The sequence below is a fragment of the Falco biarmicus genome, chromosome 1 (assembly GCF_023638135.1).
Source record: "Falco biarmicus isolate bFalBia1 chromosome 1, bFalBia1.pri, whole genome shotgun sequence".
Classification (NCBI taxonomy): domain Eukaryota; kingdom Metazoa; phylum Chordata; class Aves; order Falconiformes; family Falconidae; genus Falco; species Falco biarmicus.
Window position 1 is genome coordinate 66,444,831 of NC_079288.1, and position 25,507 is coordinate 66,470,337.

Here is a 25,507-nt window from a genome sequence, read left to right on the forward strand (position 1 = left end):
AATGAAAACATTACTGAAGACTTCGCTAATTCTACAAGGCTGGCAAAAAACCCAAAGGGAAGCCAAAACCTTGTGACAGACAAGACTGTTATACACAACAGCACAAGCCATGAATTGCAGCTTGGGAGCTTCAGACCAGATGTTTAGGAACAACTTCTGTAACTGCCCAGAGAGGTTATGCAATCCCAATCCTTGGAGCTTTTAAAAACACAGGCTAGACATGGAAGAACAGATGCAGTCTGATGATAATCCTGCTTTAAGAGGAAGATTAGAGTATGTGATCTTCAGAGGTTCTTTCAAGAAACATTGATATGGTTTCCATGATTACTTCTTGAAGTTAACTCTCCAAGACAAGAGAAAGGGGACCAAAATAGCAACAAAACTGAGTAACAGTCATGTTGTCAGCGTATCATAAACCCCTCAAAGTTTCAGAGTAGTAATAGCCTGAAAGTCACTAAAGTGTAGAATATAACAAGCACCATCATATCCCACAATGTTCTTTAACTGTTCTTTGCTACATGCACACCCACAAGGACTTTTACTAGTTCAGGCCCAGTTTTAGATGCCAGCTCCATGTATTTGCTCTGTATATGACATAACAGCCTGCTCCTGAGTGCCTTCTGAGTGACTAAGCTGGCATCGGGGTGTGTGCAGCAAAGTTTAGCAACTCTGGATCACCTTGAGCATGGGCAACTAGTACTTTGTACTGCATTCCTACTAATGGGAAAATTGCATTGGAATGCCAAGCCAACTCTGTGGATTTCGATATATTACAGCTTAAATAGATGAAATCTCTGCCTTGGCAGGATGGAGCTAAACTGTTCTGGACTAAAATGTTCCTGGAACAAGTATAAAGGCAGTGATGTCATGCTGTGCTGGGGTTTGACTGGCCTCGACTCTGCACTCGGCAAGCCCGGTGTCTCCATCCTCTGGACCACACAACCATTCCACCTCAAACAATGAAAGAAATCAAGAGGAAAGTTAAACCAGGGAAGAAGGGAGGGGTGGGGGGAAGGCGTTTTAAGATTTAGTTTTTATTTCTTATTATCCTACTCAGATTTTGATGGGTAATAAATTAAACTAATTTCCCCAAGTCGAATCTGGTTTGCCTGTGGTGGTAATTGGTGAATGATCTCTCCCTGACCTTATCTCAACCCACGAGCTTTTTGTTGTATTTTCTCTCCCCTGTCCTGCTGAGGAGGGGACTGATAGAGCAGCTTTGGTTGGCACCTTGCGTGCAGCCAAGGTCAACCCACCTGTTTTTAAAAGCCTACTCAAATTTTTATCACTATTCTGTAGCCTGGAAAGCAGCAAGATCTATGTTGAAATATGGTGATTTTTTTTTTTCCTTCAATTTCTTAAAGGAACCTTCACCTATGGTCTAAGATACTGTGGACATGGTAATATGGCCCCCATCTGTCACCTCTAAGGAGCCTCAGAATGAATCAGAACCTGCTTTGGGAATTTGGAAATGAAAGAATGCCTCCTTGTTCTGAGGAGCTTGCTTACTGTAAGGTTTTAATGTCTTTTAGAAACTGTTAAGTGTGACCCATTTCAGCTAGTCTGATTTGTTGTTAAATGCAGTATCAGTATTTCAGCTGTTAGAAAACATATCAGAAATAAAGTATAAAAATAACAATACTTTTTAAAGAATTGTTTTACTGATGTAACATTTTATGTGCTGTATTATTACAGTGATTTCCATAGTGTTACTACTAAGACATAGTAACCATCCGTTAGGACTAAAACTACTTGTTTAAAATATTATAAACTTTTTGGACATACACCTAGTATGTAATCAGGAACATCATATAGATTTTACTGAATTTAATTTTGCTTTATAATATAATGGAAACTGAATATCTGACACCTTCACAAGTCTTTACCCATGTCCTAATTATGTAGCTACAACTCTAGAAAAACATCAGATCTTTATATGGAAATCATCTAGCAGACTGGTTAGAAACACTATCTAAAAGGAAGCATAGAAATGCAATGGAAATTTATATTTTCTCATCACAAGTATTAAAAATTCACTTTCTAGAGAAACATAATATTGCATTTCAACATTTAGCAAGAAGTGACAAACTTGTCCTTACTACTACAAAATAAAAAGAAGCAACCAAATGAAGCATGTACATTCCCAGCATAGTAATGTCTTGGTTTAAAATTCAATGCAACTTTTAAACCTTAAAGGATAAATTGAATATACTACTGTTTAACTATCTGGCATGCTTTTTTCCTAATGCCCACATTTTCTATCAACGTTCCCTGAATAAACAAATGATGAAAAAACAACAAAGCAGCTGATAATTACTGCCAACACTGAAAGGATAAAGAAATATTAATTCTTTCATGCATAACTGTTAAAATCTGTCAAGATTTCATGTCACTTATGAAATTTGTGTTTAACCAAAAACTCAGCTCAGCAGTACTGAGCCATGAAATGAAACCTCAGAGAATTCTTTTTGCAAGTGGCAATGAGCAACCTCACTGAAAGGATTCTTTCAGCCAGCTGCTTTAATATAGTTAGCCAACTTCCCAGTTTAAAGACAGTCTCTGCCAATGAAAAGAAACCACTTTCATGCCTGAGTCAGACAACCAAAATATGTAATGAACAAAGGATTTATTTATTTTTAATCTTAGCTTTTTTGGGGGGTTACCTTTCCCATTCTTAAACAGCCCACAGGATTTGTTTGTTTTAGATAACAGATTTGTTTAAATTGTGGCAGTTCAGAAAAAAAGCAAAAAACATTGAAAAATAAATTGCAGCTATAGAAAAGAAAGCATAAAGATGATACTAATAAGATGCATACTATTATACAAGAAACTTTTAATCTGAAAGGTAATAGCTGTCTCTGTGTACTTTTATAAAAAAAACTAGCAAATAAATTAATAATCTCTGAGTTCTGACTTGGCAGTTTTCAGGTAAAGCTATTTATCATTAATTCTCTCCTCCCAAGAAAAGGAAATTTAGAAATAACAAAAAAAGAAAAATGCTTTCAAAACGTTAACACATACAATATGTTTTTGATACAACATTAATTAGGGTATAATATAAAATCTGGAGAATGGACAGAATCACAGAATGGTTGAGATTGGAAGGGACTTCTTGAGACCATGTAATCCAACCCTTTGATTGAGCAACCTGCTAGAACAGGTTGCCCAGAACCATATCCAGTTGGGTTTTGAATATCTCCACAGGTGGAGACTCTACAGCCATTCTGGGCAACCTGTTCCAGAGTTTGACCACCCTCACAATAAGAAGTGTCCTTTTGTCTTCAGATTGAATGTCCTGTTTTTCAATTTGGGCCCATTTATACTGTTAGAGGGCACTACTAAGAAAGTTTGTCTCCTGCTTCTTCATTTCCTCTCATCAGGTATCTATACACATTGATAAGGCCCCCCTGAAAGCTTCTCCAGGTTAAACAGCTCCAGCCCTCTCAGACTTTCCTCACAGGAGAGATGCTCCAGTCCCTCAATCATCTATGTGGTCCTTTGCCGGACTTGCTCAAGTAAGTCTGCATCTCTCCTGTACTGGGAGATGCAGAACTGGACACAGTATTCCAGTTCAATTGTGAATATTGCATTTACTTTGCAAAATATGATCATAACTTTGAAATCAAATCAGTAATGCCTACTTGTGGAGCAAATAAGGTTTCGCAGGTAGCAATATTGATGCCAGGCAAATCAATGAAATGAAGCAAAAAGATTTAAAGACCGTGTTCTCTTTGGACAGTAAATGCCAAAGATGCAGTTAGACAGGGAAGCCAGAAGGGCAGGATTTAAGCCAACATAATTTCAGGGGGAGAACAAAGAGCAGCTACGATCATCAAACTCTGAGATCTAGCAATTACTTCAAATTGGGAAATGTTATTTTCTTCCTCTCATTCTCCTTAGAAGAAGGTATTTATGATGGAATGACTGTATTTTAATAGAGGTTAATGGTGACTAGAGTTTTCACTCAATGAACAAAGTTGATGAGAAGCAGGGTTTAAAGAAACCAAGATAGCATATGAATTTTTTCTTACAAATTATTACGATAGATTTAAAAAATAATTGAACTCACTCTGACTCAGTAAGAATGAAAGAGTAAAAGTCAGTCCTATAGTCTTACTGTGAAGAGACAATGTCAGGACAAATGGGATTGAGTCATTTGTCCCAAGAAGTAGTAGTAAACTGTTTAGATTAGGTGGGAAAAATAAAACCAAACCAAAGACCACTGGAGGACAAATCATCTTCATGCATGATTAGGCAACAGCAATACGCTTTCCTTGTCAGTTAAAACAAATAAAATAATTTTTAACATTATTTTTTTAACTTCTATAACAAAGACTGAAAAGAGAAGCAAATTTGTTTCTGCGACTAAAAAGATAACACTGAAAGGAAAAAACATTAAGATTAGTAACCAGACATGAGTAACAAAGGAGATAAGGTACATATTAGTGAAAAGCAATACCAGCTTTACTTGGCAGTGAACAGCAAAAATATTTAATATTTATTTAAATATATGGTAAGTAAGCCAAAATACAATACCTGCTCAAAAGTTCAATTGTATTCACTGTCAGAGCAATTTTATTCAACAGCACACTGTGCCTCAGCTTGCTTTTTTTTCTGTACAACACCAGTTTGAAGGATACTCAGCAGAAGAATAATATGTGATTCTGCAACAAACTGAGCCTGACTGCTTCCATGTATGTAACTCTGTAAAACAAAAATGAAAACCAAACTCCTTTAAAACAAAGAAATCAATTGAAAATGGTACAATTGAATATGTAAAAATGAAAATAAACCCCGCTTTGCAGAAAAACAGACAGCAACAGCAACAAGTTAACAGCATAGTTTATGCATGTATGTTTAGTAAAAAGGAGTGCTAAAACTACCATATTTAGGCAAAGCACATACACACAATGAATGTAAAGTTTCATACATAAGTGCATTACGCTGGGCTCTTTTTCACACTGCTGCTAGCGTGGAATAAAGAACACACATCTATTTGCTGGAGAGATACAATTTTTGAGAAGGGAGGCGATGAAATCAAGGACATGCCTCAGCAAGATTTTTCACAAAAGTGAAAAACAAACCTTCCTTTTAAAAAATCATTTCACTTTAGTCTTACACAGATTGAGTGAAGTTTTTCATACAAAATAGATTCCATCTTTCTCCAAGAAGGTACAATTGTGTCCATAAAAAAATCCTAATTCATAAAATTTCTTGTTCATATAGAATTGTAGTAAATTCAATAACAGATGTTATATACTAAACGCAAACCTAACAGTCTGCTCTGTTTTTCCCCAAAATAATTGTTAATGGGCTCATTCTGTACATTTACTATTAAGAACATATAACATATTATTCAGAAGTTGTTAGTGTGTATTATTAAGTAGCTACAACAGCAAAAAAGGAGATAAATTTTGGACTGCAAACATACACAAAATAAGGGAGAGTATCTTCTACTACATCAATTACAAACATCAAGTATAGCTTGTCATACTATTCAATATGAAATTAAATATATCCATGTTCTCAAACTATTATTTGTATGTATTCTTCTTAGGAATAGACAATTTTTTTACCCCAATTAAATAGAAAGAAAAGTGCTCACTCCTATTAAGATAATGAAAAAGGAGACTTTTTGCCCTCCTTATGGATTCAGAGGATTGTTAGTTTGTTTTTTAAATCATATTATTTGCTTTAATTCACTTTACTCTGATTAATTCTGTCTGAATACCATCCTTGTAAAGATTCAGAACAATTCAGATTTTAAATATTCCAATGCTTCAGCATACAAAAGAATGCCTTCAACCACATTGGTTAAATTCTGGCTGATGCACTGTCAAAACATGCAGTTCATAAGACATCATAACATTTTTTACTCAGTAGATGGTTATCTATTGTTTTCAAAGTTCAGTTATATTATGTTCATTCAAATAACCAATTCAAAGCCAAGCCAGGCAAAAACTTCATGTATCCAGAGATTCTATTCCTCAAAGATGACATCTTTTTTTCTTTAACAAGATAAAAACCACTGATCTCATAAGACTATCTCATTGCAGTATGGTATGACAATAAGTCGATGTGTATTTTTTGAATTTTTGCAGGGCTTTTTATAAATCTCACTAAGGGTATATATATATATATACACACAGAGAGAGAGAGACAATTATATATAAAACAAAGGAAATAGGAATATTTTACATTAACAAAAATTAATGACAAAGTTAAAATGCTTAATAGCTTGTGTACTCTGACTCAGTTGTGACCACAGTCCTGCAAATAGTGACCCTCTGTCATTATTTCTCAAGCAGCTGAAGATAAATACGCACAAACATATGTAGGCATACATACACTCTTGCAGGATCTGGATTCAAGTATGCCTAACAAATAATAAACAACTATTGCTTCTTACAATCATATCACCAAGTTTATAGTCTAAAGCTTGAAATTATTTCAATATATACTGTATATATTAATACAATGTGAACTGAAATAAAAGCTGAGCCTTTAAGCAGAAAAGTCTAACGCGATCTAGTAGAATGATTTAGTTATTAAATACCTATATGCATTTATACATAATCACTGCTACTCTTCCTCTACACAGATGCTAAATAGTATAAAAATGCACACTGGGTACTAAAGAAATACACTCCATGTTGAAAAGACAACATTACTATCACATTATTAATAAAACTCGTTGTCATATGATTCCTAAAACTATAAATGCCTTCTGTATTTGAAAAACATATAGATGAGAGATATCATTTTTATTGATATGCTTTATATTTTGTTAAAGTAAATTATTTTTCTCTTTCTCTTTCTCTCTCTATTATACACTTTAATTCACTGTAACACCACTGAAGGAACAGAACCCAAGGTATGTACATAAACACATACACATGCAGAGACTATACAGATCAATCATTCCTTTCCTCAAATTAGTTTACTGACTTTAAATAGGCTATCTTTCATCCTAATAGGGAGGAACAGTCTCACCTTCAAAAAGAGTAACTTTTATGCTACTGCTTCTGATGACATAAATCTGTTCCACACTGGGGAAGGACCACATTTTAGGTACCAGTCTTCACCACCCAGCATAGCAACTTTATTTAAAAATACTACTCAAGTTTGTGTGTCTTCTGGTTTCACTTGTGAATGTCAAATAAATACAAAGAATCTTCTTAATGGAACAAGACAGTTTCATAACTATCTAGCTGTCAAGCCCATACATTAATGATGCTTTTAAAATGCCAGCAAATATGCTCTCAACAGCGAAAACTTCAAGCATGATATTTCATTAGTTATTCACACTTGAAAAACTGATTGAAAAATTTGCTTTCAATCTGAGGATCATCAAAGTTTGCAGCAGGTAAACCCAGTTTGCAATGTTGTACGTGTAGACTACTTACAATGCAAAGGTGAAACACCACAAAGACTAAAGGCTGTAAAGACTAATTAGATCATTAATTTTTTAAAAATCATATTTTGCTTAAAAAAGCTTAAGTCTCGTCAACCTGAGAAGGCACATTTTTATGTTACAGCAGTAATATGGTGATTTGATCTAAAGTAATAGCAGGGTTGGTATCACAATGATGTAACAAGGATACAGCCATTAGAAAGATTCTCAATCAGAAATCTTTGAATGCCTGTTCACTGAATTCCCAAAATCATTAGGTTTATTGCATGATGTAAAATATGCATGTTTGTCTCAGGATTTTTTCATTTGAGCCTTTTCCAGGAGCTGTTTGAGAAGCTTTCACAGTATGAAACGCACCACCAGACCAGTCTCTCAAAAGGTCAAGTCCTTATGAAAACAAAACCATGAAAACAGAGATATTCTAATTATCACTATTAACTAGTGGACAGATAAGGGTCCTAGATACCACCTGACACTCATTATAAAGAAAAAAACATGGACTAGATACAGTTCATTTGCAAACACTGAAACTTGAACAAACAAAAACCAAACTGAAACCTGAAACAAACAAAACCTGCCCAGAAGACCTGAATCAGAGAATGTAATTTGAAAACTAGTTGATGAATATGAATTACTGGCTAAACATCTCATAGGGATTAATGTTGTAACTATATTTCTTTAAACTTGAGTCGCTAAAGGCATAGCCTTGCTTGCAAGGAAGTGGATCTTCTTTCATTTAGTTCTGGAAACTTTATGTGTGTATCAAGAAGCTAGTAAGAGACAAATGTTACCTGCTGCTCTGTCCCCAGAGAGGGAACAGGAATGGGTAAAAGTAAAGTGAGTAGCCACCTTAAACACAAAACTCAAGCTTCATCGTTATTTGAGAGGGCAAGAGATCTTGAGCTAACTTAGAGAGAGAATGTGCTAGTTGAAAGCCAGTTAGTTAAAATGTTAAATAAGGCAGAAGTTTACTGTCCAGTATTGACTAAAAAACAAAACAAAAACAAACAAAAAAAACCAAACAAAAAACCCGACCAACAGAAAAAACAACAACAAACAAAAACCCCAAGCGACTCAACTCATTTTAACTGTTAACTTTGTTCTATTATAAATGTCCTCTGTTAGATTATTCCCTAAAGTTACCCAGTGATAAAGCTAACTGCATGTGATCAACAGGTTCCTTAAATGGCTTCCCCAAGACACTGTTCTCCAAATGCTCAAAACAATGGTACATCTCCTCTACAGCTGTGGGTCAGTCAGAGCGATGGTACTTTAGAAGTAAAGACACTGAAAGACTGTTCCAGTGCCAAAGGATAACCAAAATAATTTGCATTTGACAATATAATGTGAATCACCTGTACTTATGACAGTACCTCACCCCATTTCTAATGATGAATGCATCTTAACCACTTCACAAAGGAATTACAGGATGTGATTTTTCCACAATGAACTGTCAGACCTATGCTCTAAAAAACAGACAAAAATTAGAGTAGAAGTTTTCAGAAGACAGAAGACCAGTACTTAATGTAAAAATGATGGAAAATAGCTTTTCTTGAGGGGACAACGGTGAGAACTGTGTGGCATTTGTCCTTGTGTCTTTCCCTACAGGCACATGACAACAGTGTGAAGCCACTTGAAGCACAGATTATATTTGTATGGATACATATTTATGCAAATGTACCTACACACCCCAGTTCTGTACACTGCAATGGCCACTGATTCATTAAATTTTGAAATTCATGGCCATCTTTGACTCAGACTTACCTTAAATGGAATACATTTAAAGACAGGGGGTTTTAAAGTATTTAGACAAATTAGCTATTCAACAGTTTTCAACCAGTTTCCTCCACACATTTTTGTGGTTCCACAGCAATTTTTAATTGGATTAAGTTCTTGAAATTATATCCATATTACCAAAAGAATGGATCTGGTCACGTGAGGTTTCTCAATTTTCATACTTCTTTCCTTATATAAGAAGATTGCTGAACGACCTACATGCCAGGCACATATTCTCACAAAATTTTATTTGAAGTGACAAACTATTAAGACATGAGAAGTAAGATTTCTGGTTTTGCTATCTCTTCTGGTTTTTTTACACTGAATCTATTTAATATTTGGAAGCTCTGTGAAGTCTATCTGGCTGCAAGCGCTCTAGGCAAATACTTCAAATAAATTAATGAATAAACTCAGTATTTCTCTTTCATTTTACAGACATCAGGAGGGAGGACCATGTAAGATGCAAAGCTAAAGTCTGTCAGAAGCGATGCAGCCACAGTTTGAGCAGAACAGCTGTACAGCCACACAAATATCACAGCCACGTAACAGATGCAACAGCAAGTGCCACACTGGTAGGACTAATAGGTGAACCAAAGCGCGAGTGACTGACTTTGAACAGTGGGTTCTTTTCCAGCTTTTAACATTCTCCTATCTCAGGTCTGATTCCACAGAAGGAATTTGAATTGCTAACAGAAATAAACATTTCCCCAAATCAGGCCATTTTCTTTGGCAGTGACAAATGATTGTTCAATGCACGTACACTTCTACAAAGCTGTGTTAAATATTTATCTACTATTCCTAAACTCATTACATATGTACTGTTATTGAGCTGCAGATGGTACATATATATAATCCCTCACTAAGACAGTCAACGATAACAACAATGCAATATACTTTTAAATTTCCCTAAATACAGCATATGCTTGTGATTTCCCTTCAAGAGTGATAGTTGGAACAGTTTGGTAAAATAATTGAGTGAAATCTGTGCTCGCTCCTTCCTTTCTGTTAATGCAATGTAAATAAACCAGAAACAAAGTAAGTGGGAATAAGGCCTCTGTGAGTTGTACGTTAATCCTGAAGGCAATGCAATTAACTTGTGGAGTACCTAACATCAAAACTGAAACATGGTTTCAGGTGCTCCAGTAATCTTTCCTAAAATAAACATGACATTTTTCTATGAGTATGTACATAAAAGATTCTAGAGTGGAGTGAACTGATCAAACTAATACCATACTAGCTACTTCATGAAGTACTATAATTTTGGGTATCTGAGAAAGTAACTTGCCCTGAGTTTACAAGACATGATGCACATCTAATACAAAAGTTTCTTGGAAACCAATCAAAACCAGACAATTTTGATAATAATTATCCTTCTTAATAATAAGTTGAATTTGGATTGCGTGTAGAAAATAACCTCTAGATGGAGACTGTCTCCTGGAGGAGACAACAGGCCAAATTAATGCTAATATATGTGGAAAGAGATGAAGCAACAAACCAGTTAATGGTGTCCAAAGAGAGAGAGTTATGAGTTACAAATTCCACACCAACAGGACAGCTGCTATTAATTTGTTTTCCTTTCTACATTAACATTCAGGGTGAAATACATCAGAGAGAGGAACATTACAGAAGGCCATGGATTACTTAATTATGATTAAGCCTTCAACATGGCCTATTTCAATTAAAGTCCATCGATTTTGCCAAAAACATACATTAGCTATAAGAAGTTGTTCTTTTCTCATAATTTAGAGGGGGGAATAAAGAACCCCACAACATTCTTTATCTCATCAGAGGTTTATGTTTTCCAAGTCCAGGAGTAGCATGGCTTTCAGCAGTATTTAAATGATTGAAAGGCAAAAGTTCTAAAACATTCTCTCACAATTTATATACCTTAACATTATAAGTGGGAATGCAGAAATGTGTTAAATGTTATGGAAAACAAATCGTTCATTCAGCAAAGCAAGTACTTCGAGACCAAACATCAAGATACATTAAATTCATGTTTTATTGTGTGTTTTCATGATCATAACCAGATTTCTCCAGATAGGTGTTCTTCCACATTGACTATGTAACATTTCAAAAGTGGCACCCTGCCCAGCAAGATTAAGAATAAAATCTTACGCAGCTGAAAAACCCTAGCTTTCTGACTCTTTTACTGCAGCTACCCATTTAAATATTGTTTTCTAAAACTGGCAAAGTTTCACATAGCTTCACTTGAAGCATGCCGTCCGAATATGCTTTTTTTATTACTACATAGCAGTATCTGCTCAGTTCATATGGGCAGAACAGCATTTTAACTTGCTTAAGAACCCAATAGGGGATTTCATATGAAGTTATTAGCCTAGGCAGGTCTGTGAAAATCTGAAAATAGAAACATAATGTAATTCCCTGTTTTTTTCCATCACAGAAGACAGCACTATTTGCTGACACTAGTACATGAACATGACCTATTTCCTCTGTAGCAGCCAGCCCTCTGAAAGCCCTTATCATGACTACTGATGTAAAAAACCATGAGACGATGCTCTTTTGGGCCTAAGTTGTTCACTCACATGTGTGAGAATAGCTACCAACACAGAACATGTATTAGCGTTTGATCACCATTTGCCAAAATAATTTTCAGCCTTTTTTTTGGACAGAGGGATGTAATGTGGGTATGAGTTCATTTTAAGGAACATAACGCTGAAACAAAGTACATAAATATATGAAGTAATGTCTCAAAAACTAAAGAAATACAGAAAAGTCTTGACTCCAGTTCATTTACTAAACAGCTCAGAAACCTCTGACTGTTCTAATCACATATTAATGTCCAAGAGTTCAGATAATATCCAAGTGTTTAATAGGGCAATCACTTTTATTGCAGATACCCAGTTATAAAATGGCATATCTGCAAATGATGCTTAACTGCTTCAAAGTATAATGTAGTATTAAACCAAAAATAAATCTAAACTCACTTACTTCTAACAGAAATCCTGAATTAATGAATTTGTTTCTAGCAAAACGAAGACCACATATGACTATAGCAGGAAATGCGCAGCCAGAATTTGAAGCAGTAGTTTTTTCATGGATTTTCATTTTTTTAAACAATGAAACAGGAACATTTTAGTTTAACACTAACCCACTTGAACCACTTTCTTTTAGAGAGTTAGTAGCTCTATGAGCATCTCCAACTCAAATATAAGCCAACAGAATGTCACTCTTGAAAATTTCATTTATTATATTCCTAGCTAATAGTCTGTCTAAGCAATGTCTCCACATGAAATTCAATCCAGCTCAGTTACAGGCCACAAGACAAGGACTAAGAAAACAGCCAAGCTGCACACACCAACACCACCAAATGGCGAGGAATAAACAGAATTACTAAAGGTGGTAACTACACACTTCTAGTGGTTTTGTTCAGCTTACACTCAAGTCCTTCACCTAAAAGTAGTAGGATAATCTAGAAAACCAACATGGGACCTCACAAATAAACCTCCATGTATTTATACCCGTTTCAGCATCCCTGGTATAGCAATGCAGGTGTTCAGACTTCCGCTTGATGACCATAAAACATATCAGCCACATTTGATGGGAGAGTTTAATAGCTACAGATAAATTTTTACCCTGTTAAATATATTTTTGATGTTTTATTTTTAAAAAAAAACATATATAATACAGTTACACACAACGATTTCATACAGCCTCCTTAATTCACTCATATATTAATTCAATGAATATGAGTTACATTTTCCATGCCTGAGTTCATTGCTGTGTTCACCATTGCCCCAAACCAAAACAGATTCCAAAGACAGCAACGAGTTTTCACAGGACTGGCTGGTTGAAACAGGCTGTGCTGGCTGCCTTCCACAAAGTCCATCTGGCACCAAGCACAGAATATGATCTGGGTTCCCAGCCCTACAGCAAAGTGGAGAAACGCTGCCTACTTTTGCAGGCTAGCTGGCTGGAAAGGGTAGTTGGTATAATTTAAGATAGTATACAAATCCTAGTTTATGCTGCTGTTTGGGCTGTCTAGGCAGCTTTTATAGCTATGCTGCATTATTTAGGGTGTCTAGAAGTGCTATCAAAGGAATTAGTAGAAATGATCTTACAAATTCAGAAACTGTGAATGCTCTGCTCAGCTATATAGAGGCTTTGACACAACTCGCTGAACAAGAATTTATTCTGACGGACTTCTCCCCCATTTAGCAATTAATAAATAATAAGACAAAAGATACAGCAATCCTTTGATGAGTCATTTCTTTGTGAGTTTCAGAAAAAAACCCAGAACTTAACCTCTCATTAGGAATAAAACATTGCTACTCTTACAGCACTGAATTCCCAAGTTACCTTAATAGATTGGCATGCAACAAATGACTTCCCTCTGAGTGGGCATTACAACACACAGTACCCACGTGAGAGACTTTAACAGAGATGATGGCAAGATTTCCAGGATCTCTGAAAGAGCATTCTGGTAGTTTTGGGAAGTTTACGTGACATAGCTTAGCTAGCTGCCTAAGGAAAGGAAATTTTTGCAACTGTGATGCTATGTTTTAACAATGTGATTACTTTTTCATCAGCTTAAGAAAGATGGCCAAAAAAAATCTCAAGAGATAACTGACATTCCTACACATTTCATTACAACTGGACAACTAAGCCAGTGATTCTAATGAAAGAAGAGCTGCAATTAAAGTTCAACTGTTAATAGTTGTTTTGGAGTACAGACTGCTTGCTTAAAACCTGGAAGCCAAACTATAATACTTCTTCTAATTAGGAAACAAAAGAGATTTTGAGATGTTTATCATGAACAGCATTCCCCTAAAATTACAAGCATGCTGTTAATAAGAACTATTCTCTGAACTCAAAAATATTCATGTAATTTTTGCCCTCATTCCCATGGGAAATATGGCACAGTATGAGATATATCTCCTTGGTCATTTAGCTTCTGCATTCTTTTTTTTCCTTAAAAAAAATAGTCAAAGGTAAAATATGCATATAGATGTTACCATATACCTATAATTACTTTTGATATAGGGATTAGGTGGCACTGATGACACAATTCCAGACAATCATATAAGACTGGTAAGACCATGGTTAAATAACTACACTTTTCCCATTGGCAAGTTCTAGAGTGGGAACTCTTCTTCCCCACCCCACCTCCTGAACCCTTTTATCCAACACAGTGCAGAAGCATGATGATTTTCACACCGTTAGTGTGCTGAGAAAGATGGGTCATGGTGTACACAGGACAGCTAGTGTATAGTAGCCCATAAGTTTTCCTTATAAATTATAGAGGTGGAAGAGCTGAAATAGCCATTCAGCTGAGCTCATTTGGTTGCTGCTAGTTAAATTATGGTTTAGAATCTAAGACTAGTGAAGTTGCACATGATTCTAGTTATCCAGAAAATATCTATAGCTTTAAGTTTCTCTTTTCCTGGGTCTGTAGTAATATTGTCTTTGGACAAAGAAATTAAAGCCATTTTTTCCATATAGCTTTTACCTTTGGGTAATATTTATGAACTCAAAGATGCTTTTAATTTCTTAGGTATGACCTGTGATATTTTCTCTGTCAAAATTTCACAGTGTTCTTTGAATTGGCTTCCAAGTGAGGCAAAAAAAGGTAGTTTGACCTGAATGTTGAAGTGCTGGAAGCAGAAGTGAAGAAAGAGAGGCTTCACTATGAAACTGACTCCAAAATAAACTTTGCTGAATTCAAACAGCTGAAAAATGCCAGAAAAGTCTGCTTTATAGCAGAAGCAAGGGGAGGTGTAAATCCCAATTACCTCAAAGCCACAATCCAGTTAACAACAATAGAGGAATGCGAGAATAATCACATGATGTCTGATGTAGATACCTACCCCAAGCAAATTGGATACTGCCCTTAATTCTGCTACACAGAGTTCAGAGATATGTATTATTTGAGCTACAGGTTTCACAATGACCACAGACTGCAAGTTCCATAGTAAAGTCAAGTCGGTTTTTTGGATTTGCAGTAGCAGACAAACTGGTCAAGTATAGAGGAAATATTTGTGTATTTGGAATGCTGCTTTTAAAATGCTATTTAACTAGGAAGGTGAGATACTAGGCAGGCATGATCAGGCATGCAAAATTGAGTATGAAAAATTAGTCAATATGATATGCCAGAGAGGAAAACCATGCTAGTCTTTCTTGACAAAGTAATTTTTAGCACCATCTAAAGCATAGCATGTACATTATTTTATCAAGCTTAACACATATTTTTAAATAAAGGTATCTGAGTGAACACTGTATAAACCAACAGATTCATGAATTTAAAAGTTTTTTTCTTGAGTACAGCTGTGGATCTCTGATGTCTTTACAAATTACAGCTTTTGTAAACTCTGGATTATTCTTGGAAAGTATATTGGCAGCTAATTGTCAAAACTGGACCACAAGAGAATGAAGCTAGAGCTACCATTAAGGGACAAGAGTCATTTGTAGTAACATATTTTATTTCAGCTATTTATATTTCAGGATATTTTTTATAAAAACTAAAAGAAAATTATACTTGTTTGAAATACATAACTGTTTCAACTCTTTCAAAAAAATCTTGTCAAAAAAATTTTATAACCAATTTTTTTCCTACATAGCATATTGCACATACAGTCACATATACACATGTCCTCACATTTTATATCCTTTATATCCTTTGGGATTTTGTCACGATGTGACAGTGAGCCAGAATAACACCTTAAAAACTGAATAGTCTTTATTAAAAGCAGTATTATGTACCAAACTATGCAAGTATATAAAGTATATAAAGTATCAACCTCTCAGTCAGAGAGAAGTATATTTTCATTGCAGCAAGAGTTTTATTATTCTGTTCAGCCTCAGGTGTAATGCCATCTGATGCTGTTCTAATAAGATATCATTTCAATGATCTAAAGCTTTAAATACTGATATTTTAAGTTCATTATTTACTATCATTCCACAGCAGTACATATTAACATTACTTTTGGGATAAAGAGAACATCTCATCAATTTTTTAGGAAAACAGAATTCAGGCTGGCACACATTACTTAAGGGAAACTTATGTACACTCCTACTTTAATTCTTCTTTTTCCAAAACCTTTTCTTTGTATTTAATATCTCTTCTCCTCATTCCTCTGCAAACTAATATAGTAACTTTCTTTATGAATGAAAAATCAAATCTACTCCAGAATTTTCTCAATGGAAAAGAGGTATATGCTTGTTATCTTCTTCCCAGTACAATCACTCTCATTTGGTCTTTGTTTCTGCTAATTAACAATTAAGATTACAAAGAAGCAATCTTTTGGAGAAAGGGACTAAGGAAAAGGACAGTCCTAACATGATTGAACAAAAAATTCAAAATAGAACTGAATGCATAGAAAAAAAGCATCAAAACTAAATTCTTAGTAAGTTTTCCTGTACTGTTTTTAATCTTCATATCAATATTCTAGAATAAGCCTATATGACACAGGAACTAAGCAAAATGAAGCCTTTAGCAGGACAAACTGAGAACAAAGGAATCATACCATGTTTAGAATATATAATTTGAAAGCAGGCACACTTGACAAATAGGAATTTATTTCACAATAAGAAATGCTTTGAATCCATGATTTATGAAGGCAGCTACGGGAGTCACTTATTTAAATTCATTGTTTAATGCACTGGCAGATGCTTCCTAATTATTAGAATATAAGAGTGAGAACACTTTTTCAAAGGATGTGCTATGCCATTAAACATCTTGTACTTCAGCAACTATCAAATTTGTGATGATGTATTTTCTAAAGTTCTGTTTAGGATGGCAGGCATTAACTTAATATACCATAAAAGACAGTGGCTAAAAATTTTATGTTATGACACAAAACCTCAGACCTATTTGCTGTGCTATCATTAGCAAGTGTTCCAACCTGCAGTGAATGCAGATCAAATGCTGCTGTTTGCAAGACCAGTTGCATTTCAAGTTCCTTCTGTCAGCTGCCTCCAAAAAACCCCACCCAAATAGCGAAGAAGCAAAAAGTTCCAGGATTGCAAGAAACAACACAAGTCTTATAAACATTCAGAATAATCATTATATTCAGGCTTATATAGAAATATTTAAAATGCTAGCTTTAATAAAGAAGTCATAAAAATAAATACCTAGAAGATAAAGCAATAGAACATAGGATGCCCATGTATTTGGGACAGGGAAACCTGGGCATTATCTGAGGCCAAATGAAAAATTCTCTTAAAATGTAGTAAATGCTTGTTCATGTGAGACTTTGACACTGTATGCAAGGAAGTTAAAAGGATATTACAAGTACAGAATTGTGAAACTGCAGTATGTTTTCAGGTCAGAAAGGAGTACATAAGCTTAGAAATATTCTATAAATACCAGAAGTTAAAGCTGTTCTAAGCCCAATTAATGTGCCCAAATTCATAAAATAACAAAGTTGTACTTCCAAGACACATTCAGTGTTTTGAAATACAAACAAACAATAAACAGGCCACTGTGTACAAATAAGCTTTTAGGTCAAAGGCAAAGGCCATATAATGAATTTCATTAACAAAGTGTACTGAAACACAATGTAGATATTTGAAAAAGCAGATAAAATACCTCATGATAAATTATTCTCCTTTCTCTGTGGTAAGTAACAGAGAAGAAAAAAACCTTTCATTTAGTAGGTCACAGCTTTGCAGAAATGAGGGCAGTTTGCAAATAAGTACTATTAAATTGGGCAAAGTTGTTGAAAGCAAAAACTGTAGATGGTTCACTTTTTAGAATAGTGTTTTATTTTAACTAGAAAAAGATACAATACTGATGTCAACAACAAATTTTATATAATAGTATTCATATGTTCCATGTGAGAGCACTATGATGCCTGAAAGAGGTAGATGAGAACATACTAAGAAGAAAATGGAAAGAGAAATGTCAACATCCCATCAAAGAAAGTCACTGCGAATAGGCAGAAAAGACAGGACAAGGCTGAACAAACACAAGAAAAATGCAGAAGTTAAATTGCTCATAAGAATTTCTGAAAAGCTGATATACCATGAAGAAGACAGCAACAAAGTAAGTAAATCAGTGAGATGTTTAAGATTTTGAGGGCTCTTACAGGTTAAACTGCAAATTACCACTTGCGAGGGGTGGAGCAGACACAGACAGACATGGGTTAGAATGGAAATCACACTGTAGGAAACCACTCAAAGAAGAATCACACACAGTATTGATTAAGCAGGTGAAAGACTACCATAGTGAAACAGAAACATAAATGAAATATAAATTAGAGCACATACAAAACTGTTCTCCCAATTAAAGGAAGAACAAAAAAGTTCCAGGTTAGAAAAAATATTTCTATGGATGTCCTCAGGCTGAATAGCCGTGAAAAGATACTTTCAGTTTGTGCAGCATAGATATCGAGAAAACTGACATGACTCCCAAGACCAGCAGGCAGTGAAATTAATTTACAAAGCATGGAATATTACTTTGGTGCTTTGCATTTAGTGCTTTATGTTGAACGTGGTTCTGAAAAAGAATTTATGAAACAATAAAACCAGAAATTTTAATTGAACAGTAAGACTAAGAAAATCGGAGGGGGCCAAAGATGTAGCAAGCCTCAGGGGCATAACAAAAACAACCCAAAAACATTGTACAAGAATCAAAAAACTCTTTGTGCTTCACTAAGGCCATTTAATTTAGTGAACACTTAGCAATGGTCAACAAGAGATTTCTACATTTCAATATATTATATTGAACCATGCCATAACATTAAATAGTCTGCTGCAAAGTTGCCAACAAAAGTTACAGATATAAAAACAGCTGACTGATCCACTGTCTAGGAAGGCGCAAAACAAAGTTAGTATCATTATCTTACCTGCAAAATGCTGTAACATAGGTGGAAAAGGAAAGCCTGGGAGGCTTTAAGAGACAACAATTTTATCAACAGTTGTAAGTATGCATAAAGTGTATGGGTTACTTCATCACATGAGGAACTGCAAGAATAGGTCAATAGCTTTTGTGCACAAGGAAGAAAAAAATTATATCTTCAGACAAAAATAACCACACACACACACACAAAAAAAAAAAAAAAAAAAAAAAAAGGTAAGAATTGAAGATTCTAAATGAAGGAGAAAAACTGAACAAGTTAAGGACTGTATGTCACCTAGTAAATTAACATAAAACAATTTAATTAGATTAAAATTATTTTAAAAAATAAAATAAATTATTAAATTAAAATTAACGCACAAGAACAGCCTGACAAACTGATCAAAGATCTGGAAGCACTGTCAGACAGATCCGTGTTCAAGCAGATTTTTAAATATGTTCTAGTGCCATTGTGTCATTTTTTAGGTGGCTTAAATACTTCCAAGCTTAGCATTCAGATACCTAAATGCATCACAGTACCAGATAACTGAATGCTTTGAGAGCAAAAAATTGTTTGCTTACTCACTGAGTTCCTTAATTTTATTCCTACTATACATAAATTTGGACATTGCACGTAAATACATAGCATTTCAGAAATATTTTTCATTGATAGTTTTATCACAACAGAATTTTGAGACAGCATGCCAAATCTGATTAAGATTTAAGGTTTTGTAACACATAGTATTTTCATAATTCAGAGTACTTGCAGCCCACTGAAACCAAGCAAAAACTTCTAGTTTTGCCTTTTAGATGTGTGCTGGAGTGAAACTTATTCACTAGCTGAGGCTGAATCAGGGTCTGACAGGCAGAACACTGCCTTAACCTGCTGTATTTCTCTGAATTTAATTAATTCACTAATTTACTGCAGACTGAGACAAGCAAGTTCTACTATGGTCTTTCTTGTCTTCTTGAAATAAATTACAACACAACTCCAAACAGCAATTCCAAGAAACCTCAGCGTTTTTCTCAGTTTTCAGAACTCATCCATACAGGCAAGTTAATCTCTAACTTAAAAACATAAACATGCAATCTGAAGACTTGTTTGTCCACACATCCCACCACTTTAGTACAAAGCGTTGTTCCTAGTGTTGGAGGAGCAGCTGTCGGCTTCATAATGAACTTTGCCCCTTTTCACATCTCTGGAATGTCAAGATTCCCTTCAGTTCTTATAGACTAATTAGGCAATCATGTTAATACAACAGATGATTTCTCAAAGTATCTTTTCTTTTTAAAAAATAGAAAAAAGAAAATAGTTGTCACCACACACCTATTTGTCTAGTTTACACACAGTATGAAGCTCTAGTTAAAAAATCTCACAATGACTTTGACCTAAGCATACATCCAGTCCCACGGTATTCATAGAAGAGCACAGTGGTTTCTCCTCTGCACCTGAAATAATTTGGGTGAAATGCTGATTCAAAAGAAGTCAATAAAAATTTTGCTATTGATTTCAACAGAGCCAATATTTCATTCTCTTGGTTTTCTGGTGATAGTATTTCAGAACATCAATATTTATGAAGATATATAGTCTACAGCAAGAACATAATTGCTTAGAACAAACTATAAAGTAAACCCATTTACTCTATATCAAAGAATTTCAATCTAATGCATTTACTTCTACATAACATTTAGCTGCAAAAGAGTCAACTGGCTGCCATAAGAAAGAAAGCAAGCTTTCAATACAAAAGGAAGGCTTCTACAAATAACCTCAGGTATGAGATTCAGCAGGTAAACTGTCATGCATCCTCACCCCCAAGTTTCTTGTAAACTGACCGGGAGAGTGAATTATTTAGTGAACCAAAATACGGCTAACACTAAAGGCTTGAACAAGAAAAATCTAGGGAACATTTCATGACATCCTCAGAGCAATGCTCCATATTCAGACCAGTATCCCATATTTAGTATTTGAAGTTTCTCTGAGGTGAGCTCTTTTCTCTGCCACTTACCAGAAAGATTTTGTATTTTCTTTTTTCATCACAAGGCAACTACTCTTTGCTTACTCCAAATGGCAACTGTGGTCAAAATTTATTAAATTGATTACTGCTGATGAAAAAGTCTTTGTCTTTAATTAGGAATTGTTTAACTTGGACAGAGAGCTCAGGGAGCTCACAGACAACTTTAATGAGTAGGTGGTGTTGGTCCTGAGCCCCCTGAACAAGCAAGATATGAGCAGGAACATCCAGACAATAAATATGGTGTGCAGCTGTGTCATGACAGTAACTCTACCACGCTCAGGCGTCTTTCCAATGTCCCTGGCATGTGTGAACCTTAAGAGTCATGAGATAGTGCATACCTGCACCTAGCCTGAACTTAAAAGTTTACATATGCTATGTAAACTACTTTTGTTTTTAGCCGAGTATAAAAGCAGGCAAGCTCTGGGACTGGGCCAAAAGCCTCACCTATGGGTGGATGCACCACACAGGAATTTTCCCAATTACAGAGAAACCCCTGGTGCTGTCTGCAATGGTGTTTTCCAGCCACAGTGTGGGTTTGGCTGATGTTAAGGTGGTAATTGGTGATGTATCTTTTTCTTAGCCTCTGCAACACTTTGTAGTAATGATCTGATGCTTTTCTATTGCTCTTTTATCATATTGCACATAACTGCTACTGCTTCCTTTTATCATATTGCATTCTATTTTCCTTTATTGTATTGTAATATAATAAACTGCATTTATTATTGTATTTGATTTGCAATTAATTTTTGCTTGGTATCCAGTCAATCAGCAAAACAACAACTAACAGATGAAGCACTGACTTTTACTGCACTCTATCTCAACAAGGAACTGTGATGGCTAGAAGCTACTGTATGTATTGTATGTATGTGCTCAATCTTCTCAAAGATTATGAAGTGGATTTGATCACATATCAAGACAAGAACAGACACAGTCCTTTAAGTACTACCTCTACTATCTCTCAACTTCTGTTACTAGGAGGTAAATTTCTCCAAATTCAATCTAAGCATCCTTAACATGTCCTAAAACTCCTTCAAGTAATAGGGAATGCAGCATCTGCCTTGAGAAAATAACTTACTCCAAAATTTAAGTTATTTTCAACACTAGGAAGCACATTTTTATCTCTGCCTAAGCAGTTTAAGAGCCCTCTAGTGAACATCTTTCCTTTTTTACAAGTATCTGTCTCCAGTGATCCATATTCCCTCAAAATCTAATCTGAACAGCTGGCATGCATTGCAACTGTGTGTGTTAGCAGGACTACGTACTGCTCCCTGCCAGTCCACATCTCATTTTCCCTTTCTTTTTAAATCTGCATAACTCCAAAGGATGTGAATTGGTATATACACCATGTGAATGATGAAGGTATTCCAGTGTGAGACAAAGGCAGCTCTAGTATGACCGCACAAAAGACTCTTCAATCTTACAATAAAACACTAAGAAACCACTAGTTATTTTTTAACAACCAACTACTGAAAATCTTCATTCTTGTGACAATACTTGTACCATTTTCACATCTCTTGAAGTACAAACACTTGAACCATTTGCTGTCAGATTTTATTCCATTATTTTATTAAATGCTGTAGACAAAGGAATAACTTGGCACTTAATAGTCTTCACATACTCCAAGATAGATACTGTTAATGACATTACAGTTTAGACTGAGGTTATGATCTAGAATGGTCCCTTTAAGTCTCTACCCTAGATACTGCCTCCCAAGAGATACTACCAGGTTTTAGGCAGACTACCTTGAAACTATCATCTTGAAGGGGTTTTAATAGCTACAAATTTGTACAGTAGCTTTTTGAAAGCTGTAAACTTTTAATACATGCAATAACCTGCAGCAAAGAGTTCCACACTGTCTAACATGTAGAAACATCTGAAAATGCCACCTTCAAATCTGAGTAAACTGAAAATTATTCCCTCCACACTTTACTCAATGTCAGTCATTATTTAATGCACCTCACTCAAATCAGCCTATCATCCCTTCTAAAGAGGCACTTCCATACATTAGCTCACCCTGTCTCATCACCAGAGCTTTTCCCAGACTGTATTTAAGCTGTGCATAAAACACAGAATGTACAGCATTGAAAGTGTTTTTCTCTTCTAATGAAAGAGCAAACTTTAGAATTGTCCACAGAGTATTTAGAAGTTGTTTTGATTATGCTACACCCTAACCAAAAGATCTTAGTCCCCAACAGAAATAGCCTGCTAAGAGCCAATCATTTTACAGACACTTTATAGGGAAAATGTATGATCTCCTTTTTCATTCACAAAACTTCACAGCTATTTTCAACAGAGCAATACAATGGCAGATAACACTCTTGCACAGTTCTTCTGCACAGAACTCCACCTATACTTCTTTGCAGCCGGCCCTTCTTTTTATTCTTCCAAATAACTTAAGGCCAACAGCAAACTTTCAAGCTCTTGGAAAGGGATGGACAGTAAATAGCAAAGGTTGTAACATAAATCCTTATGAGACAGCACTGATTGCCTTTCACCTTGAAAAGTACTAATTGACACCTATCAGTTCCTTATTCATTCATGAGAACTCAGACCTCATTCTGTAAGTTCTTCAAACCTATTTGATGACAAAACTTCCATCAGTTCAATTCAACTGTTAGCAGTAGCCCTCTCATTCCTGTTGATGCTTTCAAGGAACTTGAGTAGATACATGAGGCATGCTGCTCTCTCTAATGTGTCACAATTATTCATGTATCTATTCTGCTCAGTTCACACAGTTATATCCAGATCAGGGATTCCAGAAGCATGTTTTTGCCTGCTTATTACACACCTCCCACACTGTGCTCTCACTTTGTGTACATCTATGAAGCTCCCTACAACCCAGTAAATGCACACACAAGTAAAAACATCCCACACACCCATGTTTGAATCCCTACTTATTGCATATGCATTGCATATACTATTAGTCTACTAGCTAGACACGGGCTATGTCCAGTATCTGAGCAAGAGGCTGCTTTGTCAAGCCCAAGCAGTGTCATATTGCCACTTCAAGCAGTGGGAAAGCTAGTTGTTACTGCTGCTCTGTTCTCCCTCCAAGGTCCTTCCCCCATTGGTACAAATTCTCATTCTTTCTTCACACATATTTTCAAGGTGATTTTTTTTTTAATTTCAAAAGTCTCTTTGTAATTCCCTAGTTACTGTTTAATCCATCTGATGGTTACTACCCTCTTTAACAAAGCATTAGGTTAAATACCTTCTCCCTTAGTTCTGGTATTCCATTCACACACACATATTCCTATCTTAACAGCTGTTATCTAGATTATCCTGTTTAGTGTGAGCCTTGCAAGCACCCCCACACCTTCTTTAAAAACTGACATCACATTAACCACATTCCCAGTCCTCCAGTACCAACACTACTTCTCATTGTATTTGAAATTCTTTAATGACACAGAACATTAATGTCTAGATTGCTAGGAAACTCTGGTCACCCAAAAGTCTTCCTTATTGATCTCTTCCTGTTAAAAACCTTTTAAGTAGTGAGCAAGTTTTTAATTCATTCAACGTGTGCCTTGTCCATTCCGTACAATGTAACTTCAAGAAGTATGATGCAATACTTAAACTCTTGCAACAAGCTTTAGGTTGACTCGCTATTCTCTTGGCAACATGCAGTTGTAGCACCGTAAATCCCTTGATCCTTTGTCTCCCCCTTTTAAAAGCTCACACTGTTCGCTGCCTTTCAGTGTAAATTAAACAATATTCCACTCTTAGTCAATTCAATATAAATGAAGTACTCACTACATATCTCTGATGTATCGCTTATGTTCTTCAAACTGCTTCCAAAGACAACAGGGTATCTTTAAGAATTAAAGATTTTATTTATATTTTATTGAGTGTGTCATAAGGAAACATATAACCTATGAAATGTAATTGCTAGCACAAAAGTTTTTAGGTAACACAGGACAGAGTCAAGAATGTTTTTCCCCTCTTACACAACTTCCCTTTAGCTTGTACCATTTTTCAAGAAGGCCCAGATCCATCAAAAAGAAGTGGTTGTATACAGCCCACATCCTAAGAAAACAAGCTGACTAGAATCTGGTTTTGTTGTAGATCTTTGTTAAAGAAAGATATGAAAGAGGCACATCATTGTTTTACTGAAGAGTAACTACATACTGTGCTAACTATAGCTACAAGAACATTCCTGGTATTGTTTCCAAATAAACAAAAAACTCATTCCCACTAAAAAAATCCAGACCTGGAACTAAGCTGACAGAACCCTGAGCTTTTAAGACTCTTACCAGCTTTCCAGAACATGAGAAAAAAAAATGTAGTAAACAAAAAAGCTTTAGACCTCATAGCTCTCAGGTGTAATGTAATAATTCATTCCTTATTAAGAAAATATGTATTTCAGTATTTTTTTTCAATTTTTTCAATAATATCTTCATATAACTGGTAAACAGTTGCATATATATGAACGTTGACTCTTTCTATATTTTCAAAATATGTAGCAGTAGTTCAGATACAGCCTTAAGCAATAAGTCATTGTAGTGT

At 35.3% G+C, this 25,507-nt stretch overlaps 1 protein-coding gene across 2 annotated transcripts in view; it reads right to left on the bottom strand.

Moving 5' to 3' along the window:
• TUSC3 (tumor suppressor candidate 3) overlaps positions 1–25,507 on the bottom strand; it is a 137,927-nt gene that overhangs the window by 21,487 nt on the left and 90,933 nt on the right. For both annotated transcript variants that reach the window (XM_056326628.1, XM_056326627.1), the window contains exon 7: positions 4,641–4,704. In XM_056326628.1, the coding sequence (XP_056182603.1) occupies positions 4,641–4,704 (64 nt within the window). The remainder of the gene's footprint in view (positions 1–4,640; positions 4,705–25,507) is intronic.